Raw genomic sequence first — 18,742 nt, forward strand, 5'->3', positions numbered from 1 at the left:
CCCTCTTCCCACTTTTCTACCCTAACCTACCCACCATAACCACACTAGTTCTAAAGCCATACTGAAATCAAATCCTTGTGCCTACAAGATCTTAAATGTTTTGGGACTATTTGAGGGCCCTCATAGGACACAGCCATCTTTCTAGTTCCCTTCCCAGTTCCCTCAAGCACACAAGTAATGGGCCTGCTTAGTGCCCTTGTTCATCCTGCAGCCATACAATATTCTTCCTGCTAGGACAAACACCAAAGACTGCCTGGCCCAGAATTTGAAACTAGAATAGATGAAGCAGGGATGCAAGTGATGTGTTTGAAAGCATAAGCTTTTACATCTGATTAAAATTTTGTCTCATCATCTTACTCCCACCAGCTGTGAGGCTCTTGGATGGAGGTAAAGAGCTATATAGAATATGAACTTCAAGAATATAAACTGGTATAAAATATAAGTACATATCAATTCAGAATATTACAGGAATTCTTATTTAAGGAGTATCTATTATAGAGCTTTTGGTTTTATGAAATCGGAATTTGTTCCAGAAATTAGTTAGTGCAATGATATATACTTGACCCTCCTGAACTGTGCACTTAAAAAATGGGTAAGTTGGATCCAGACACCAGTGGCCCACACCTGTAATCCTAGCTATTCAGGAGACTGAGATCTGAGAAGCTCAGTGTGAAGCCAGGTTGGGCAAGAAAGTCCTTGAGACTCTTTATCTCCAACTAACCAGTACAAAGCCAGAAGTGGAGTTGTGGCTCAAGTAGCATCAGCCTTCAGCAAAAAGTTAAGTGACAGCCTCCAGGCCCTGAGTTTAAGCCCCAGTACTGGTGTGTGCATGCACACATAAGCGCACACACACACACACACACACACACACACACACACACACACACACACCAGGTGCTGAAATATTGCCACAGAATATGGGAAAAGAAAGGTAAATTTGGATTTCTGTAACCAGTTTTATTCAAGTAGAAAGATGTTTACAGCTTTTAAGTAATGCCCCCAAAACGAAGCATGAGTATCTTAAAAACACATATATTTGCGAAACTCATCTTCTGAATTTATATCAGAAATATCCCCCAAAAGTTTTTGTTATGTGATAATAGAACTAAAAATGCAACAGCAACAGCTACCATCTACAGAACACTCGGATTCATGTGGCCAGAAATAAGTATCCTTAATTTTTTTTTTCTAATAAAAGTGCTTAGGAAGCAGTAACCTTTGCATGCTTGAGCCTGGCACCAACTCATGCATACCCTTCCTTCTTCTCTTACCCAGGCAAGCCCATCGGGCCATAAGACTACCTCCCCATTCCAATTAGTTGCAAAATAAAAAGGAAAAGGTTGACAATGTCCAAGTAGATGTTCAGGGCAGCAAAAACATACTCTTCAGGGTCCAGCTGGGAGTAATGATGGCGGCCTCCCACCATAATTTGCACATCCACCACCAAGTACTTGAAAAGAGAGAAGAAAAATTAGATACTGAAATTGTACATGAATATAGCTATCTTTATGGTCTGAAAGTGCAGTGCCCTGCCTCACTTCCTTGCACACACAAATATGCATACAACTGCAGTAGTTAAAATAGACACACAAGGGGCTAGGAATGTGACTTAGTGGTAGAATGCTTGCCTAGCATGCATGAAGCCCTGGGTTCGATTCCTCAGCACTACATAAACAGAAAAAGCGGGAAATGGCTCTGTGGCTCAAGTGGTAAAGTGCTAGCCTTCAGCAAAAAGAAGCCAGGGACTGGCAAAACAAAACACACACACACATACACACACACACACACACACACACACACACACACAATATGAGAGAGACAGAGATAGAAAAGATTCTTCCTCTAGCTATTTTTTTTGGTGTTGGGCAACCTTCAAGAGTTTTGCTCAGCCTACAAATGGAAAACAAAAGAACACCAGCCTACTTTTGTGTGGAAACAAATTGCTTGAAACAAGCCACAAGACAGAGCAGCCAACATCACACACAACAGCTGAGCACACCCAATAAAGGAAGACTGTTACAGACCAGTTTTCTTTATAATAGGAGAAGAAATGAGACCTAATCTCCTAGTATAAAAATTTCCCAACATTTAGAAGACACAATTACAACAACAATCAAAAGAAATACAATAAAGCAAAATGTAGATGGTTAAAATTTTAGTGATGATTATGGGGATCATTATGCCATTTTCTATATTTGAGTATGTTTAGAAATTTTCAAAATAAATTTCTTTACAAAGAACCTTGGCAGCTGTAGGTGTATGTAACTGAAAAGAGTATTTTCCTAGCATGCACAATATCCTGAATTTTAGCCGTGATACCATAACAAAGCTTTAAAATCATAAAAGAGATGACATGATGAAAACAAACAATAGAATACCATGCAGTTCTTTGAAAGAATGAGTTAGACCCAGGTCTGTTCATAAGTAGAGTACATCATCATCATCATCATCATCATCATCATCATCATCACTTTGCAGTCCTGGGGCTTGCACTCAGGGCCTGGGCACTGTCCCTGAGCTTCTTTTTTTTTTTTTTTTTTTTTTCTTGAAGTAAAACTTTATTTATTTATTTTATTTTTTATTTATTTTTTTTGTCCCTGAGCTTCTTTTGCTCAAGGCTAGCACTCTACTATTGGAGCCACAGCACCACTTGTGGGTTTTTTCTGTTTATGTGGTACTGAGGAATCGAACCCAGGGCTTCATGCATACGAGGCAAGCATTCTACCACAGACCCACATTCCCAGCCCTGTGTTATTTTTTAAATGAAAGAACCAAAGTAGAATGCTACATATAGGTTGGGAATATGGCCTAGTGGTAGAGCACTTGCTTCGTATGCATGAAGCCCTGGGTTCGATTCGTCAGCACAACATAAACAGGAAAAGCCACAAGGGCTGGGGATATGGCTTAGTGGCAAGAGTATTTGACTCCTATACATGAAGCCCTGGGTTCAATTCCCCAGCACCACATATACAGAAAATGGCCAGAAGTGGCGCTGTGGCTCCAAGTGGCAGAGTGCTAGCCTTGAGCAAAAAGAAGCCAGGGACAGTGCTCAGGCCCTGAGTGCAAGCCCCAGGACTGCAAAGTCATGATGATGATGATGATGATGATGATGATGATGATGATGATGATGATGTACTCTACTTATGAACAGACCTGGTTCTAACTCAAAAAGCTAGACTGGAAGCATGGCTCAAGTGAGGAGCACTAGCTGTTAGCAAAGAAATGAAATGAGCTTGAGGCTTGAATTCAGGGCCCTGGTACTGCTGCTGCTACTGCTGCTGCTGCTGCTACTACTACTACTAAAAATAACAACAACAATAAAACACAGTAAAGACAGGACAGAAAGAGATGGGACTAAGCCAGGCACCAGTGGATCACACCTGCAATCCTGACTACTCAGGCAACTGAGATTTGAGAAACAAGATTTGAAGCCAGCCTGGGAAGGAAAGTCATGAGACTTTTTATTTCCAACTAACTACTCAAAAAAAAAAATCAGAAGTGGAGCTATAGCTCTAGTAGTAGAGTGCCAGCCTAGAGCAAAGAAGCTCAGAGATAGTGCCCAGGCCCTGAATTCAAGGCTGAGGACCTACACCCAGAGAGAGAGAGACAGAGACAGAGACAGAGACAGAGACAGACAGACAGATAAATAGATACATAGATTAGATAGATAGATGATAAATAGATAGATGATAGAGGTATGATAAATAGATGGATGATAGATAGGAGGAAAGCTATTCTCAGGTATATCCATAGTGACCTCTACTAGTTCCTGCAGAAGTTCCTGCAGGGAAGGAATAAGAATGCAACAGTGTCTTATAGGGAAAACTGAAGCCACATCTGCAACAGTAAGCTTCCAGGCCTATGAATGATCTCTTCTTCAACACTGACCATCTCAAGAAAAGCCATGCTTTTGTGTGTCAGCATGGCCCTCCAGGCCTCCTGAGGGTGCTCTGCTTGCGAACATGAGTGGTTGGGGGGCTGGGGATATGGCCTAGTGGCAAAAGTGTTTGTCTCGTACACATGAGGCCCTGGGTTCAATTCCCCAGCACCACATATATATAGAAAATGGCCAGAAGTGGCGCTGTGGCTCAAGTGGTAGGGTGCTAGCCTCGAGCAAAAAGAAGCCAGGGACAGTGCTCAGGCCCTGAGTCCAAGCCCCAGGACTGGCCAAAAAAACAAAACAAAACAAGAGAACATGAGTGGTTGAAGGCGCCAGGGCGTTGCTGGAGTTTCCAGCAAATCACTGACTCCCCCTGACCAGAACACCGCCTGCCCATGCACATGACACATTCTTCATCAGAGAGGGAGAGATGGACTTACGAGGGAGAAGACCAGAGCACCAAGTGCAGCATACAGGAGATGCAGCCACTGTGGGGAGAGAAGGAGGAAACAATTAGAGCTTAAGAAGATTTGGAATAACAAAAGGGCTCACTTAGGTCACTGCCATCAGATAAGGACCTGACATTGGAAAAATCAGAGCTGGCACTGTGGAGTCACAGAGGTGTGGCCTCCCCATCACCTCTACCCTTTACTACCCAGAAGAACCCTCCAAAGGATTCATTTCTCTCAGCTTATTTCCTTATCCATAAAAGAGACAGTCAGGAATTTACTTTCAGGAATGTTGTAGGAGTTCTATGTGATTGATGCCTGTGTGAAAAACACATAGGCCAACATCTGACATCCAGCAAGAGCTCATAAACATAGAGCAAAGGAGAACACGCTGGACTGGGACACTAAGGAGCCTCCTCAATGCTGTTAATGGAGAAAGCCGAGGAGCCCATCTCTCCCTCCACTGTGCCTCCCAACAAACAAGTACCGGAACATGGGAGGGAGTCAGCCTGACCCCCTTCAAACAGGTCACCTCAAGGTTCTCTTGAGGAAGAGCCATCATCTAAAGCAGGAGCTCAATATTCACACACTAAATCCCTGTTTGTAGTACCTCCCCCACGATGGTAGCCCCTAGGATGGACTTTCAGACCTTCACATACAAGGAGGTCAAGGAGGGGACCATGGGCTCCAGCTGTTGGGCTCTGCAGCCACCAAGGTGTGTCATAAGCAACTTACACACCACTGGCTGGAAACAGCAAGGCCTTTCCTGGGAGAGGTGAGGGCCTTGCTGAGCTTTCTATGACTGCATCATGTTTAGAAGGCTCCCATCCCACCTGCCTTCACTCTCCTTCACCTGGGGGTCAAAGGTGCCATCCTGGGCGCCCAACTTACCCAGCTTGCAGGTGTCGTCGTCCTTTCTTTCGTGAACCTTTCTACTCTTAAAACTCCTACCTGCTTAGCCCCAAGACATGTCTGCTTCTCACAAGACCCGGATGCACACAGCCAGTACTTCACCTAGACTTTTAACAATGTTTTAAAGGGCTCCCCAAACGCCACTTACATAAGAGCGTATGAAGATTAAGATAATTCCGTAGAGCATAAGAATACAGAGGAAAACAAACAGCACTCCATTTAGCAAGGTAAAGTCCCACTGAGGAAACACAAACAGCAAACATCTCCATTATCATCTAGAAGGAATGTCAGGATGTTAAGAGATGCATTTTATTCCCCAGAGATAGGAATCAGCCCATTGCTAACAGTTTGCTTTGGTAAATTCAGAGAACTATGAAGCTCCATTAACCCCCACTGGAAACTGCCACATAAAAAATATTACACTGACTGGGATTTTCTTCAAGAGGGAGGAAAACATAGGAGCATGGGAATGAATAAATGATGGGAGCCACAACTAACATTGGGGACTCATTGCACTAATTATTTATTACTATTTTTATTACTCATATGAAATTTCCCTTACTATAAAAGGTATATCCACTAAGTAGGATTTAAATGTGTATGTATAGTATGATCAGAATTATTTGTATTTTTAAGAGCATATGCATAGAAAATATTAATGGAGTGAGATATACCAAATGTTATCTGGGTATTGTCACATATATATCATATATTACATTATTATATATTATAATATAGACTGTTAACATATATAATTAATATCATAATAAATATATTAATTTTACTATACTAATTGGTTATGTCTTATATATTAATATATTTATAATACTATATATTTTGTATTTATAATACATTCATTTTTACAGTCCTCAAATCTACCAGCTGAACTATCAAAAGGAGATGTATACATATATAAAAATCTATACTAAGCTTTCAAAGCAATAACAATTCTTTGTAACTCATTACTGTGAATTTTGGTCTTGCCTTTATGTTCAGTGACCTAAATCAGCTTGGGCAATAAGGAACTTTTTTTCCTAACATCACTCTTCTCAGCTTTTTGGCTAGATAAAAATGTAGAAAAAGATGTTCAGGACTGAGAAAAATAGGATGATGCAGTAAAGCAGCCAGAACTAAAGAACAGTTCTGGCTGAAAAGACTTCACTAAGTCTCACGGAGCATCTTCAGGCTGGAGAGACTCTGACATCACAGTTAAAAACAACTAGTTCTGGCAGGGATGCACTTCTGCTGTACAGTGTTTACCTGGCACCCCAAAGCCCTGGATTTGATCCGTAGCACCCAAAAAAAGCAAAGAAAAAGCCAGGCACTGGTGTCTTACACCTGTAATCCTAGCTACTCAGGAGGCTGCCATCAGTTCAAAGCCAGCAAAGCCTGTGTGGCTCTTCCCTCCAAATAACCCACCAAAAAGCTGGAAGTGGGACACAAAAGCTCAGGAACAGTGCCCAGGCCCTGAGCTCAAGCCCCAGGACTGGCACAAGAAAGAGAGAAAGAAAAGGAAGGAAGGAAGGGAGGGATGGAGGGAGGGAGGGAGGGAGGGAGGGAGGGAGGGAGGGAGGGAGGGAGGGAGGGAGGGAGGGAGGGAGGAGATATAGAAAAAGAGGGGGAGAAAGAGAGGGAGGGAGGAAGGGTGGAAGGAAGGAAGGAAGGAAGGAAGGAAGGAAGGAAGGAAGGAAGGAAGGAAGGAAGGAAGGACTAAAGAAGGAAGCAATAGTCCTGAATTGGGGAATCTAGGCACTTTTGAGTGCTGGTGAACTGTTGCAGCCTTTGAAGTTCAAACTCCCTGTATGAGGGAAGGCCCCAGCAGGGAACAGATGGGTACTTAACTAGGATAATTTGAAAAGGCTTGCATAGAAACACTTACAGCAGTATCTGCAGGAAACCAGCACAAGTAGAGCTGGGCTTGCAATCAAAGAGCTGTGACCTGTGTGCCCAAAGGGAATAGGACAGGAAGCCTGGGTCTTGGGTTGTTTGGGGTTGACTTTGGGTTGTTTGGTTTGGGAAAGTGAATCTGTATAAGGAACATGACAAACCCAACAGGAACTTGTTGGAAGGTGTTGTGGAAGTAAATGCCTTTCTCCTTCCTCCAGTCTTCAGCTGGGGCTCCTACTGTCACAGAAAGCCTGAGGGCCAGAGGGCTGTGGTAGTGAGGCCCACAAGACAGCAAAGTTCAGGGAGGAATGCAAAGGTCAGGAGGAACATGGGTACACATCCAGTACACTCCCTGTGAGAGAAATGGGTTTCAGTAATACGTACTTTTGTTTGTAGAGCAAATAAAGTGAGCCCTATGGTCACCATAGAGGTTATTCCTGCGGCCCATAACACTTCTTCGACGTCAAAGAAACTAGAACCAGAGACCAGGGTTATTTTTCACATACGTTCAACAAAAAGGGCACACAGTACAAGGAAACATAGAGTAAAAAACTTACACTGATATGGTGCCTAGCAGCAGACCTTGAAGAACTGTCTGAAGACAAAATTTACAATCAGTCAGAAGCCTGCTATTAGGGGTCTGAGGCTGATCCCCAGAGTCCAGAGGAGTTGACTTAAAGTGTGCACATTTGGGCAGAGTCTAAGGGAGTGAGAGGAAATGTGCACAGGAGGGTTTGCAGGAGGGCTGCACTGGAGGTCATGCCCTCCCCACGTGGGACTAGACTAGAGGCAGCGGGGCCAGTTGAGCACCATGCTATGTGAGGTCCACAGTCCTCCCCCACCCCCACAGTGGTGGGGATGACAAGTAGGGGTTGGAGAAGTTCCCCAGCCCACAGGACACTGTCAGAGAGACAAAAAGGAGGACTTGAAGGACCTACTGGTTCATAAAAAGGACCAAGAAAAAAAATCTAATCTAAGGGAAGAAAAAGAAAGGCACACCCTAACCAAAGCTAGAACTTCTCCAGCTAGCCCATGATGGGCAGGGTCAGAGGCTGGCAAAGAACCGCAACCCCAAAATCCTGGGTCTCCTTTCTGGATTTTCAGGCCCAACTGGTAAATTTCCTGATTCTTTTGTTAAGTTTACCTAAGTAAGCTGACTTTACTTCCATTAGAGGAAAAATAATATCTAAACCCCATGTGCACACGATACTTTCATATGGCACTCACTTCCAACCTTCCTCACAAAGTATTTCCTTTCTCCCCTCTGACTCAATTCCATCATATTTCTCCAAACTCCAGCACACAAAAGTGTGTGTGTGTGTGTGTGTGTGTGTGTGTGTGTGTGTTTCTTCCAACATGTGAATCACAGTGGAGTTTGGATTGGGACAGATGCTGGTCATGAATCTTTGCTTGTTGGGCCAGCAAGGCCCAATCAAGGATCAGGACACTCCTGCTTAGAGGACTTCATGTGTTTTGCACATGAGTCTAATCACTATGTTTGTTTTCCTATCCTATTCTTTCTTCCATCAGATCTCTCCATCAATTCACCTGGTCATCTGGTTTGTATGGGCTACCTCAAGTACAATATAGAACCAGATAGGGATAAACAAGTTGGCAAAAGTAACTCTTCGGGGGCTGGGGATATAGCCTAGTGGCAAGAGTGCCTGCCTCGGATACATGAGGCCCTAGGTTCGATTCCCCAGCACCACATATACAGAAAACGGCCAGAAGCGGCGCTGTGGCTCAAGTGGCAGAGTGCTAGCCTTGAGCGGGAAGAAGCCAGGAACAGTGCTCAGGCCCTGAGTCCAAGGCCCAGGACTGGCCAAAAAAAAAAAAAAAAAAGTAACTCTTCATAGAAAAGGATGGTCAACACTGATTTTTTTTTTTTTTTTTTGCCAGTCCTGGACCTTGGACTCAGGGCCTGAGCACTGTCCCTGGCTTCTTTTTGCTCAAGGCTAGCACTCTGCCACTTGAGCCACAGTACCACTTCTGGCCATTTTCTATATATGTGGTGCTGGGGTATGGAACCCAGGGCTTCATGTATACAAGGCAAGCACTCTTGCCACTAGGCCATATTCCCAGCCCCAACACTGACATTTGGAAGAAACAGAAACCCAAATGCTAACACCACCCTGACCTCCCAAGAGAAGCAAAACATCCTGGCAACTGCTACCAGTGAGCTTCTAGGAGACCCAGGCCTCCAGGAGCAGAGGCTTTGGACTGCTTCTGGTGTGGGAGTCAAGTTTGGAGGATGACTTAGATGCTGCCAAGTTCCGGTAGGAGCCCTGTGACCTTCCAGGAAATTCAGGGAATCTAGGAGCCCAAGGATGTGCTGAGAAGTGGTAAAATCCTGCCCTCTCCCCAACCAGCCCACCCGCAGAACAAAAAGATTGGGTGTTAGCAAGGGAGTTACATGGTTTTGTAGACCTTAGGGTAGCCTTGAATGTCAGGGAAGTACACAGTGATGAGCAATGGGGAACCAGGAGCCAGAGTATGGGTAAATGGGGTGAGCCAAGGACTACATGCCCTGTTTCCACCTCTGCCCCAACTCTGACACTGGAGTGGGGTCAGGAAGAGTGAGGTGGGGAGAAACCACTGAATTGAGAGAAAAGGTGTGGAATTGGGAGACATCCTGAGCTTAAAGATGACTTCTGTTCCCAGGAGGACTTGAAATTGAAATAAGGTATACAAAAATAAAGAAAATCGTGTTTCTAGGTCATGAGTTTGTGAGCTACACGTGGAACTGACTGTTCAACTGCTGTTTGTTGTACCTCGCAGAAATCTGGTGGACTTAACTCTCTGGAAACATGTCCCTCACTTGTGAGGGATTGTGTTTGCCTGAACAAAGCAGCAAGCAGAAGCCTGGGGTCCCCAATCCTCCTAACTCACCAGAAAATGGGGGGCAATATCCTGCAGCACATGGGAAGAAAATGTTTCACCAACACATATGACCTGTTACTCTGCAGGAAACGTAATAGCAGTATAGATCAGAGGTGAGCTGACACAGATGATGCTAACAGGGGTTACTTACAAACAATCCCAGGAGAATGTAATTTGTAGGCACCTGACGGCGGAGATGCTCACAGCAAGCAAGTAAAATCAGTATAATAAAGAAGGCTGGGCTAGAGGATAATGTAAAAACATGTGTTATTGGCTTCCCCTGTTTATATCCAGTATTATGTACAGACGAATAAATGAACATAGATACTGCTATGTATTGTTGAATGATTTTTATCTGGATTTTTAAAGTGAACAAAAATATTAATTCCTTTACCTCTCCCTCTCTTTTCGAGCTTTTTAAAATTAACTTTTCCATTGCCATCCCCAGATGGCTTGTAGGACATTTAAAACTTTTTTCATTTGAAAAAGAATTCTACATTCACAGGAAGTTGCAAGAGACAGACAAGCTTTGTGCAACCTGCAATTAAATTCCTCCAGTGGTTACAGTGTATCATACAAGAGTAAAAAATCAATGGTGTGATTTAAAATTTAAGGTGTGTAGGGGTAACATGATTACCCACATTGAGATAGTGGGTAAATTCTTTGACAAAGAACTATGCATACGTATCTGTGTAGATCTATGTAATCACCACCACAACGCAAGCTTAGAACTATGCTCTCAGGAATGCGTGGATAGAAGCCTTCTTAGTGCTACCACTTTATGGTGATGTCTCCTCACCCTCACCCCCACACACCACTAACCCTACCTGGGAAAAGCACGAATTCATTTCCCTTCCATCTCTATAAATTACTCAAGAGTATTAGACTTTATCTCAACAAATGGCATTAAACTCTCATCAGTTGCTAATAGACAAACTGTTTTATTAAAATCAATTAAAGGTACTTACAGGAATGCATAGGTGAACCAAGGGTTTGCCAATACCCATACCCTTAAATCGTTCCTGGTTAAAATAAACAAATACAAGTTTATACCACAGATAGGCTTTTGCTATCTACATAAATTGAAGCAAGGCAACATGGTGAGATGCATGGGTAAGCCCTAAATGATGAAAAAAGCCTATTAGGGACACAAGAGCGAACGTTTCTTAAGAGAGAAATAATAAGTTGCCAGAGGAACTCTGTAGTAGAGCACATGTGCTTGCCATGCATATAGTCCAGCCTCAAGTCCCTAGCTCCCTCCCAATAGATTTATTAAAAAAGTACTTTCATAAATTGGAGTCAAAAGCAATTTTGGATTTTTGGTTGTGTTTGTTTTATTTTTGTTTTGATGCAGGATCTCACTATGTAGCCCAAGCTGGCTTAGAACCTGCAATCTTCCTGTTTCGGCCACTTGAGGGCTGGGATTTCATACATGCAGCATGAAGCTCAGCTATTCGTCAAATGTCAACTAATGCAAATACTGAGATTGGGATGTGTGCAAAGTGAAATACATCAGCTCATGGTTCATTTTGTAAATCCGAACTTTCAGAGCTTATGTGGAAGCAGTGATGGGCCCAACTTCTCTCTTAAATTCCTGGATTTAACAGCCTTTCAGCCTCCTATATCTCCACAATCCCACTTGTTTCCCTTTATCCAGTTTCATCTGTGAAAGTAGCTCGAGGAAGACTGAAAAAATAATGCTCCAAATAAGAGAAGCAAGTTCTTGGTTCAGAAAGACAAGTAAAATTCTAGAAATCTACCACCACCTTGGTCTAGTGGTTGCTTCAGAAGACAAATCTTCTTAAATTGGGTACTAGTGACTCAAGCCTGTAAGCCTAGGTAAGCAGGAAGCTGAGATTAAAGTTCAAAGCCAGGCCAGGCAAGAAAGTCCTTGAGACCTGCTTATCTCCAGTTACCCAACAAAAATGGAAGTGGAGGCATGGCTCAAGTGATAGAGGGCCAGCCTTGAGCAAAAAGTCAAGCAAGAACTCAGGACTCTGAGTTCAAACCACAGTACTAGCACACACACACACACACACACACACACACACACACACACACACATCACAACACAAACCTTCAGAAATATGTCTAGAAGACAGTGATTAAGAATGAATGGTGGGCTGGGGATATGGCCTAGAGGCAAGAGTGCCTGCCTCATATACATGAGGCCCTGGGTTCGATTCCCCAGCACCACATATACAGAAAATGGCCAGAAGTGGCGCTGTGGCTCAAGTGGAAGAGTGCTAGCCTGAGCAAAAAGAAGCCAGGGACAGTGCTCAGGCCCTGAGTCCAAGCCCCAGGACTGGCCAAAAAAAAAAAAAAGAATGAATGGTGTTGGGTGCTGGTGGCTTAACACGGGTATTCCTAGCTATACAGGAGGCTGAGCTCTGGGCAGGAAAGTCCATTAGACAGTTGTCTCCATTAACCACAAAAAAAGATAGAAGTAGAGTGTGGCTCAAGTGGTATAATGTCAGCCTTGAGCTAACTAGCTAAGAGGTAGTACCTAAACCTTGAGTTCAAGCCCCAGTACCCCTCTCCCCACAAAAATGGTTAAGAAAAAATATATACTATCCTAAATGATCAAAATTAAAGCAAGCTGATTCAGTGAGAGTATGTGATAAAGACTTACCAGAAAAGAAAAATGCTGATGACTATGGCAGTGACTAACAGCTGAATGCACACGATGAGGAACACTTTTATAATGAAGGCTGAGGAGATAAAAACATTATTTTTATACTACAATATTGAAAAATGAAACTATAAATGTAACTATCTTGGATATAAATGAAAGGAACTTTTCCTATTGGAGTGTGGGCAGGGCTAGTTTTTCATTGGCAAATAGAATAACAACAAAAGTACAAATCTGCAGAACTTTTAAATAATATTTCACCACACCTGCGTGCTGTGGCACTTGTTTGTAGGTCCAGCACGGCATGTGCCTATGGTCCCAGCTAATCAGAAGGCTGAGGCAGGAAGGTTAATTGAGTGCAGGAGTTCTAGAGCCATTTGGGCAATATGGAAAGACTCCATCCCAAGGATAAAATAAGTAAACACTAGAAGAGTCTACTTAGCTGTTCAAGGTGTTTATTGGAGACCTTAGGGTTTATTCATAGAAGCTCCAAAATTTCAAAGACAAACTGAAGGGTTTGAGTAATTCTGTAGTAGAAATAATTCTGTAGTAATTCTGCACTATGCATACCCCATCTTCCTTAGGATCAAAATGATTCCCAGTGTGTGGTGGGCCCATCACTATGGATCCAGCCACTCTAATGCACAGAAGGAGCAGCACAGGGAGAGGACACTAGCTCCTCAGAGATGGCCTGGTGCTGTGGAGTTTGCAGAGCTAATCGGCCTCTTCTCTTTCCAGCCTACCTGCCCTATGCAGCTCCCTTTCCTTCTATGGACTGAGACAGAAGCTAGAGAACTTGACAAATTCAAAGTCAGACCAGAGAGTTCCATGTGAATGACCTGCAAAGCAGTTCACAGAAAGACTTTGCTTCCTTCCTTCTTACATCACAGATCTCCTTGGGCCTTCTGACCATGCCCCTGGCCATCTTCCTCTCATTGTGGCATTATCCTTATTTCAAAAGGAAGAAATGAAATGTGTTTAAAATTAAGTTATAAGATGGGCACCAGTTGCTCATGCCTGTAATCCTGGCTACTCAGGAGGCTAAGATCTGAGGATCTTGGTTTGAAGCAACTGGGTGAAACTCTTATCTCTAATGAACTACTCAAAAAAAGCCAGAAGTGGCTCTGTGGCTCCAGTGGTAGAGCACTAGCCTTGAGCAAAAGAAGCTCAGGGAGAGCACCAAGGTGCAGGGTTCAAGCCCTAGGAACAGCAGAAAAAAATTAAGTTATAACATAGTGAGACCAGAGGAGGATATTCTTAGGAGAGGAACAAAAAAAGTACAATGCCAATATGCTCATATAAATGCCTATGGGATCATACAAACATATTTATTGAAATGAAATCCAAGAAGTGGAACAGTGTTTTTTTCTTTGTTGCTATTTTTGTTTTTCTTTCATTTTGTCTTGTTTGTAAGTTTATCTGTCTTTGGGAAGGCAAGGGGGGCACAGAAATGGTGGGACAAAGGATGAACAAATGCAGCAGTGATACTCACTGGACACTGTTGAAAATGAACTATACAACTTGTGGGTAGGAATAGGAAAAAAGAACTGGGAGTGAAAGAAGGGATAACATTGTTAGAAAATAAATGTATTCTTTACCTAATTTATGCAACTATAACCCTTCTGTACATCACTTTTATAATAACAATGCTTTTTAAAAAATGTTAACTTATAGGAGGTGGAATCTTGTTTTTGTAAGCAGTTCTGTGCATAGGAAGTATGACACTTACCTTCCTAATCAGAATCGCAGACTATATGTGTCTAAGTTGTAGTACCTGTATTAAAATAATCACTATGTGGCAGACTGAAAAGGAATAAATATTAATGTGGCTCAGCCTTAAAAGAATAGACATGTAGACAAATAGAACAGAGTAAAAAGCCTAGAGATGAAAGCCTTATTCTATGGTCAATTAATTCCAACAAATTGTTCCATCAAACAATTTGATGAAGAGAAAAGAAAAAAAAGATTTAGGCATTTCAAAACATGGTGCTGGGACCACTGGACATGCACATAGAGAAGGATGATATGGATCTTTTTTGGGGGCTATGAACAAAAGTTAATTTAAAATAGTTGGATGCAATCTGGCTCAGTGGCTTATGCCTATAATCCTAGCTACTCAGGAAGCAAAGATCAGGAAGATTCTGGTTGAAGCAAAAAGTTCAGAAACCCCACTTTAACCAAGAAAAAGATGAATGCATTGGCACATGCCTGTCATTCTGATTTACAATCAGTGACTAACTCATATTTTAAAAAAATCCAGAAGTTATTTACCATATGTTTATTATGAATTTTTGAATTTCCTGGACAAGTTTGGAATACTCTATTATGAGAGCCAGCTATCGGGATTCATGATAAAGGAAGAGTAGAAGAAATAAACCACAAAACTAAATCCTTGGAACTATTTTAAGACAACATTTGATCTTTTTTTCTAGAAAGGTAATTTCTAATTTCTTTATTCTTACCTCTGCGAATAGATGCATCTGAGAATGGACTGGTTGCATTATTGTTCTCATTTGAGTTTCTCTCTTCTGAAATGTGTATTACATACACATTTGTATGCTTAGTAGCCTGTAAATATGGTCTCCCTCTAGTGTCTTGTGTCCTGTCTTGATGTGAAGACATGTAGGGCTGAGCAGATTGGACTTGGGTATCTTTATCTTCTCCTTTTTGAGCCAGGTGATCTCCCAAACTAACGTCTGTTGTCTCCCTGACCTCCAAGTCCATCTTCCTGAAGAAGAAAAACTGTTATTCATGCTCTTATAATCACACTTCCAACACCTTACCATCCTCATAACATTCAGGTACTAGTTTACCAAGTGGAACTCCCTTGGCTCAGAGCTTACCAAGTTGGTGTTAAATATTTAGGTGAATACATGGTAAATATATACATATACTTATAATAAGGTGAAACATAAATATAATACTGTAAACTAATTTGCATCTTATTATGAAATTAACCTTTTGGTGAGGATGAACTTCCACCACATACACACAATTACACTTATTGTATTTGTTTATTCTGATAATTTTTAACAAATTATAATGTTTTTGTGGCTTCCAAAGCAATCCTAGGCACTGGGGCCCATTGTACCTGGGAGGCAGTGAGCCCTAGGGCAGCCATATGGCAGAGATCTCCAGGGCATACTACAGCAGCCTCCTGCCATATTCAAACTGTGCACTACTTTAGACCCAGTAGGTATATATTGGAGCACTTTATCCCAGAAAAGTACTCACACAAACAGACAAAGAAACATGTCAAAAGAAGTTTGATATGTCATTCATCACGCTTAACTGTAAGAAATTTGCAGCCATCTAACAGGAGGTAAGGCAATGGCTAATTTGACACAGGAGAAGGACACATGTGAATAGATATGAAAGTGCAGTGCTATACTTTTGAATCCATATAGATTTCAGAATAGTACTTAGTTAGATCACATTAATCTTTTACACATACACTCCCAGGGACTGGAGAGATACTACAAGCAGATGGTTGTCTGCGATACAGCAGACAATATGGAATATACTGTATAGTGTATTGTTGTTTTTTACAATGATCATTTATTCCTTATAATAGCAAATAGATTTACATTTTGAAGAGAAAAGGAAATATTTCTCTTTGTGGTAAAGTCTAGACATCCTCAGGGAAAGCAGCCTCCACCTAAAACTGAGTGGCAAAAGGGTGCCCAAATAACCAATCTGGTTTCTTATCCAGTGTCCTGCAAACTGGAAAAGTGAAAGTCGGTATGATTTTCAAGGCACTCACATAAAGCAATCAAAACCAAAGGCAACTGAATTTTCTTCAGCCAACTACAGTTGTTTGGTGTCTGATCACAGAAGGAATCTTTCACCTGGTCTTCAGAAGGCTCCTGGCTCCTGAGCCAGCACTCCCTCAAAAGGATAGGAAAGCACTGGAATAGAGAAGCAGAGTTCTGAATGACAGTTAAGGGAGTGGCAGTTGGAGTATGGGGTGGCTGGCTTACCTTGCTGCCTGAGAGAGGAATTCTATGTGAAGCCCAATTTGCCAAGCTGTGTGTTGGCCGATGCACTTGTGCTGGGTCTCAGGGGTAGGGGGTTGAAGTGGGACCATACCTTATTCTCCAATTCATGTTGAGGAGCAAGGTGCAAGATTACTCTGTCCATCCGGGAGGAGGCATGGTCTTGCCATCATAGGAGGAAGATGTTCAGGAAATTCCACTGCAAGCCATCTCTAGAGACCCTGCATGGTTATATCAGTTACATAACATTTACTTATGGGGAAGTAGGTGCAGGTCGTTCTGATGGCTGGAGGGAAATTACTATGCAGCCTCCACACGCATGAGAAGCTGTGGAGAAGCTTGATTTCAGGCTGCTCTTCTCCATATTGGAGCTACATATGTAAAATGTGCATATCTAAAGTAGAAGGAGAGAAGGCCCACAAGAAATGAACAGCTATTTAGAGTCAGGAAATCAGCAATGTAATTTATGTCATAGGTCTGTATGGTTTTTCAAAGGTAGGGCCAAGCGTGAAGGGTGAGAGGAAGCACATTTTGGGCTGAGAACACTGAGTCAAGGCATAAAGCTGGGCCCCATGGGGCACACCCTACACAGAAATTCATTCTGTCAGGTTATAACATAGCTAGTAAAGGTACATGCGCAGTAGAAGACAGAGATGCCATGCTTTCCCTTCAACCTTCTCACAGTTCAGTCATCTCCTTCATTCTCTCCATTCAGTCTTTAGTTTTTCTAGTTTGTTGATGTTAACAGGAAAACTGAGGAAATTACATTTCCCCAAAAGTATAGTTAACATGATTTACATGATTATCTGCCAGAGTTATAACTAGTTACCTGGCTTTAATTTGGTCAAAAGGAATTATTCCTCCTCCTCCTCCTCCTCTTCTACTTTCTTCTCCTCTACTTGTCTTTTTTTTCTTCCCCTCTTCCTTGTCCTTTCCTATGAGCCTCATATTTGACATTTACTAGATGTAAATTTACTGATACAGTCTCACCTATACTAATTTATTTAATCACATCGACTCTATGAGTTATGTGCTCTTGACACCCTCATTTGACAAGTGAGTAAACCAAATGTAAATGGTCAAGAATCCTAAATGTCCAATGATCCTTGAAACAAAAGTGTCACATTTAATAATTTAGTTAATAAACACTTTAAATCGTGAAAATAAGACCAAACGCTGACACTGACAATTCCTTGGGGGAATCTAGCCTTATTCTTTTCCCTTACTGTTAATTTTTTAAGACAGAGGGAGGTATTTGTTATAGCTTAAACACACACACACACACATACATACACACACACACACACACATCAATCACAATCTGCTCAGACAACCCATGCATAGTAAATCATGTCTATGTACTCCAACTGAATTCTCTGTCTGACTCCAGGCTGAATATCTCTCATGGTCTAAACATGTTCCCCAAATGTCGGCATGAAATTTAATCACCAATGTGATAGTACTAAATTGTGAGAGTGAAACTTTACTGAATGCTGTTAGCAATCTTATACAAAGGCTAGAATGACAGATCATTCCCTTTTATACTTCAACCTTCCATTGTGGAAGGACCCCAACGTAGTCATCCATCAGCAATGAGCCTTCTCCAGACACCACACCTCATTATGGACTTCCTAGTCCCCAGAAACTGGGCACATGAATTTCTGGTCCTTATAAATTACCCAGTCTCAGGCAATTTGTTATAGTTGCACAGTGCACGAAGACCTTGTTTTAGTCTGAGATTCCTCCCCTGGCATGTCAGGGAGCCCTGGTCTGTGGGTCATAGTCTTCCTGAAGCATTCATTAGTGGGGGGAGAAGGGTACTGGACCAAACCTTCACTGATGGCGCCTTCGTTTCTTCTACCATTTCTCTTGTTCTAGATTTGACCTCCTAGTCATTTTCTCTGCTCAGCTGTCTTATGTGTAGAGTTCTGGGATACTATAGTTACTGCTATTTGGAGAAATCCCACTTATTGAGTGAGAACTATGTGACATGCACAATAACTGATAATATTTTCACAGGGAGATATCACCCTTGCTTTCCAAGCAAGGAAATGAACTCAGAGAGGAGGACCAGAACCAGGTATCAGCCGCCACTCATGCAGCCTCT

At 42.2% G+C, this 18,742-nt stretch overlaps 1 protein-coding gene across 1 annotated transcript; it reads right to left on the reverse strand.

The window, feature by feature from the left end:
• Positions 1 to 1,297: 1,297 nt before the first annotated feature.
• On the reverse strand, positions 1,298 to 15,364 carry LOC125345833 (protein lifeguard 2-like). The gene is made up of 9 exons (XM_048337886.1): positions 15,103 to 15,364; positions 12,641 to 12,719; positions 10,977 to 11,030; positions 10,160 to 10,250; positions 7,686 to 7,723; positions 7,513 to 7,600; positions 5,390 to 5,479; positions 4,321 to 4,368; positions 1,298 to 1,450 (listed from the first exon to the last, which is right to left on the reverse strand). Exons 1-9 carry the CDS (start codon positions 15,362 to 15,364, stop codon positions 1,298 to 1,300), a joined length of 903 nt encoding a protein of 300 aa, XP_048193843.1.
• Positions 15,365 to 18,742: the final 3,378 nt, after the last annotated feature.

The sequence above is a fragment of the Perognathus longimembris genome, chromosome 2 (genome assembly GCF_023159225.1).
Source record: "Perognathus longimembris pacificus isolate PPM17 chromosome 2, ASM2315922v1, whole genome shotgun sequence".
Lineage (NCBI taxonomy): Eukaryota > Metazoa > Chordata > Mammalia > Rodentia > Heteromyidae > Perognathus > Perognathus longimembris.

Bases quoted from the DNA above. Each gene is read 5' to 3' on its own strand.
- LOC125345833 (XM_048337886.1), bottom strand. From the start codon at position 15,364: ATGGACTTGGAGGTCAGGGAGACAACAGACGTTAGTTTGGGAGATCAC. The intron at 12,720-15,102 runs GTAAGAATAAAG...TTATCTCCTCAG, and splicing joins AGATGCATCTATTCGCAGAG to CCTTCATTATAAAAGTGTTC. The intron at 5,480-7,512 runs GTACGTATTACT...GTGTTTCCTCAG, and splicing joins TATTTGCTCTACAAACAAAA to TGGGACTTTACCTTGCTAAA.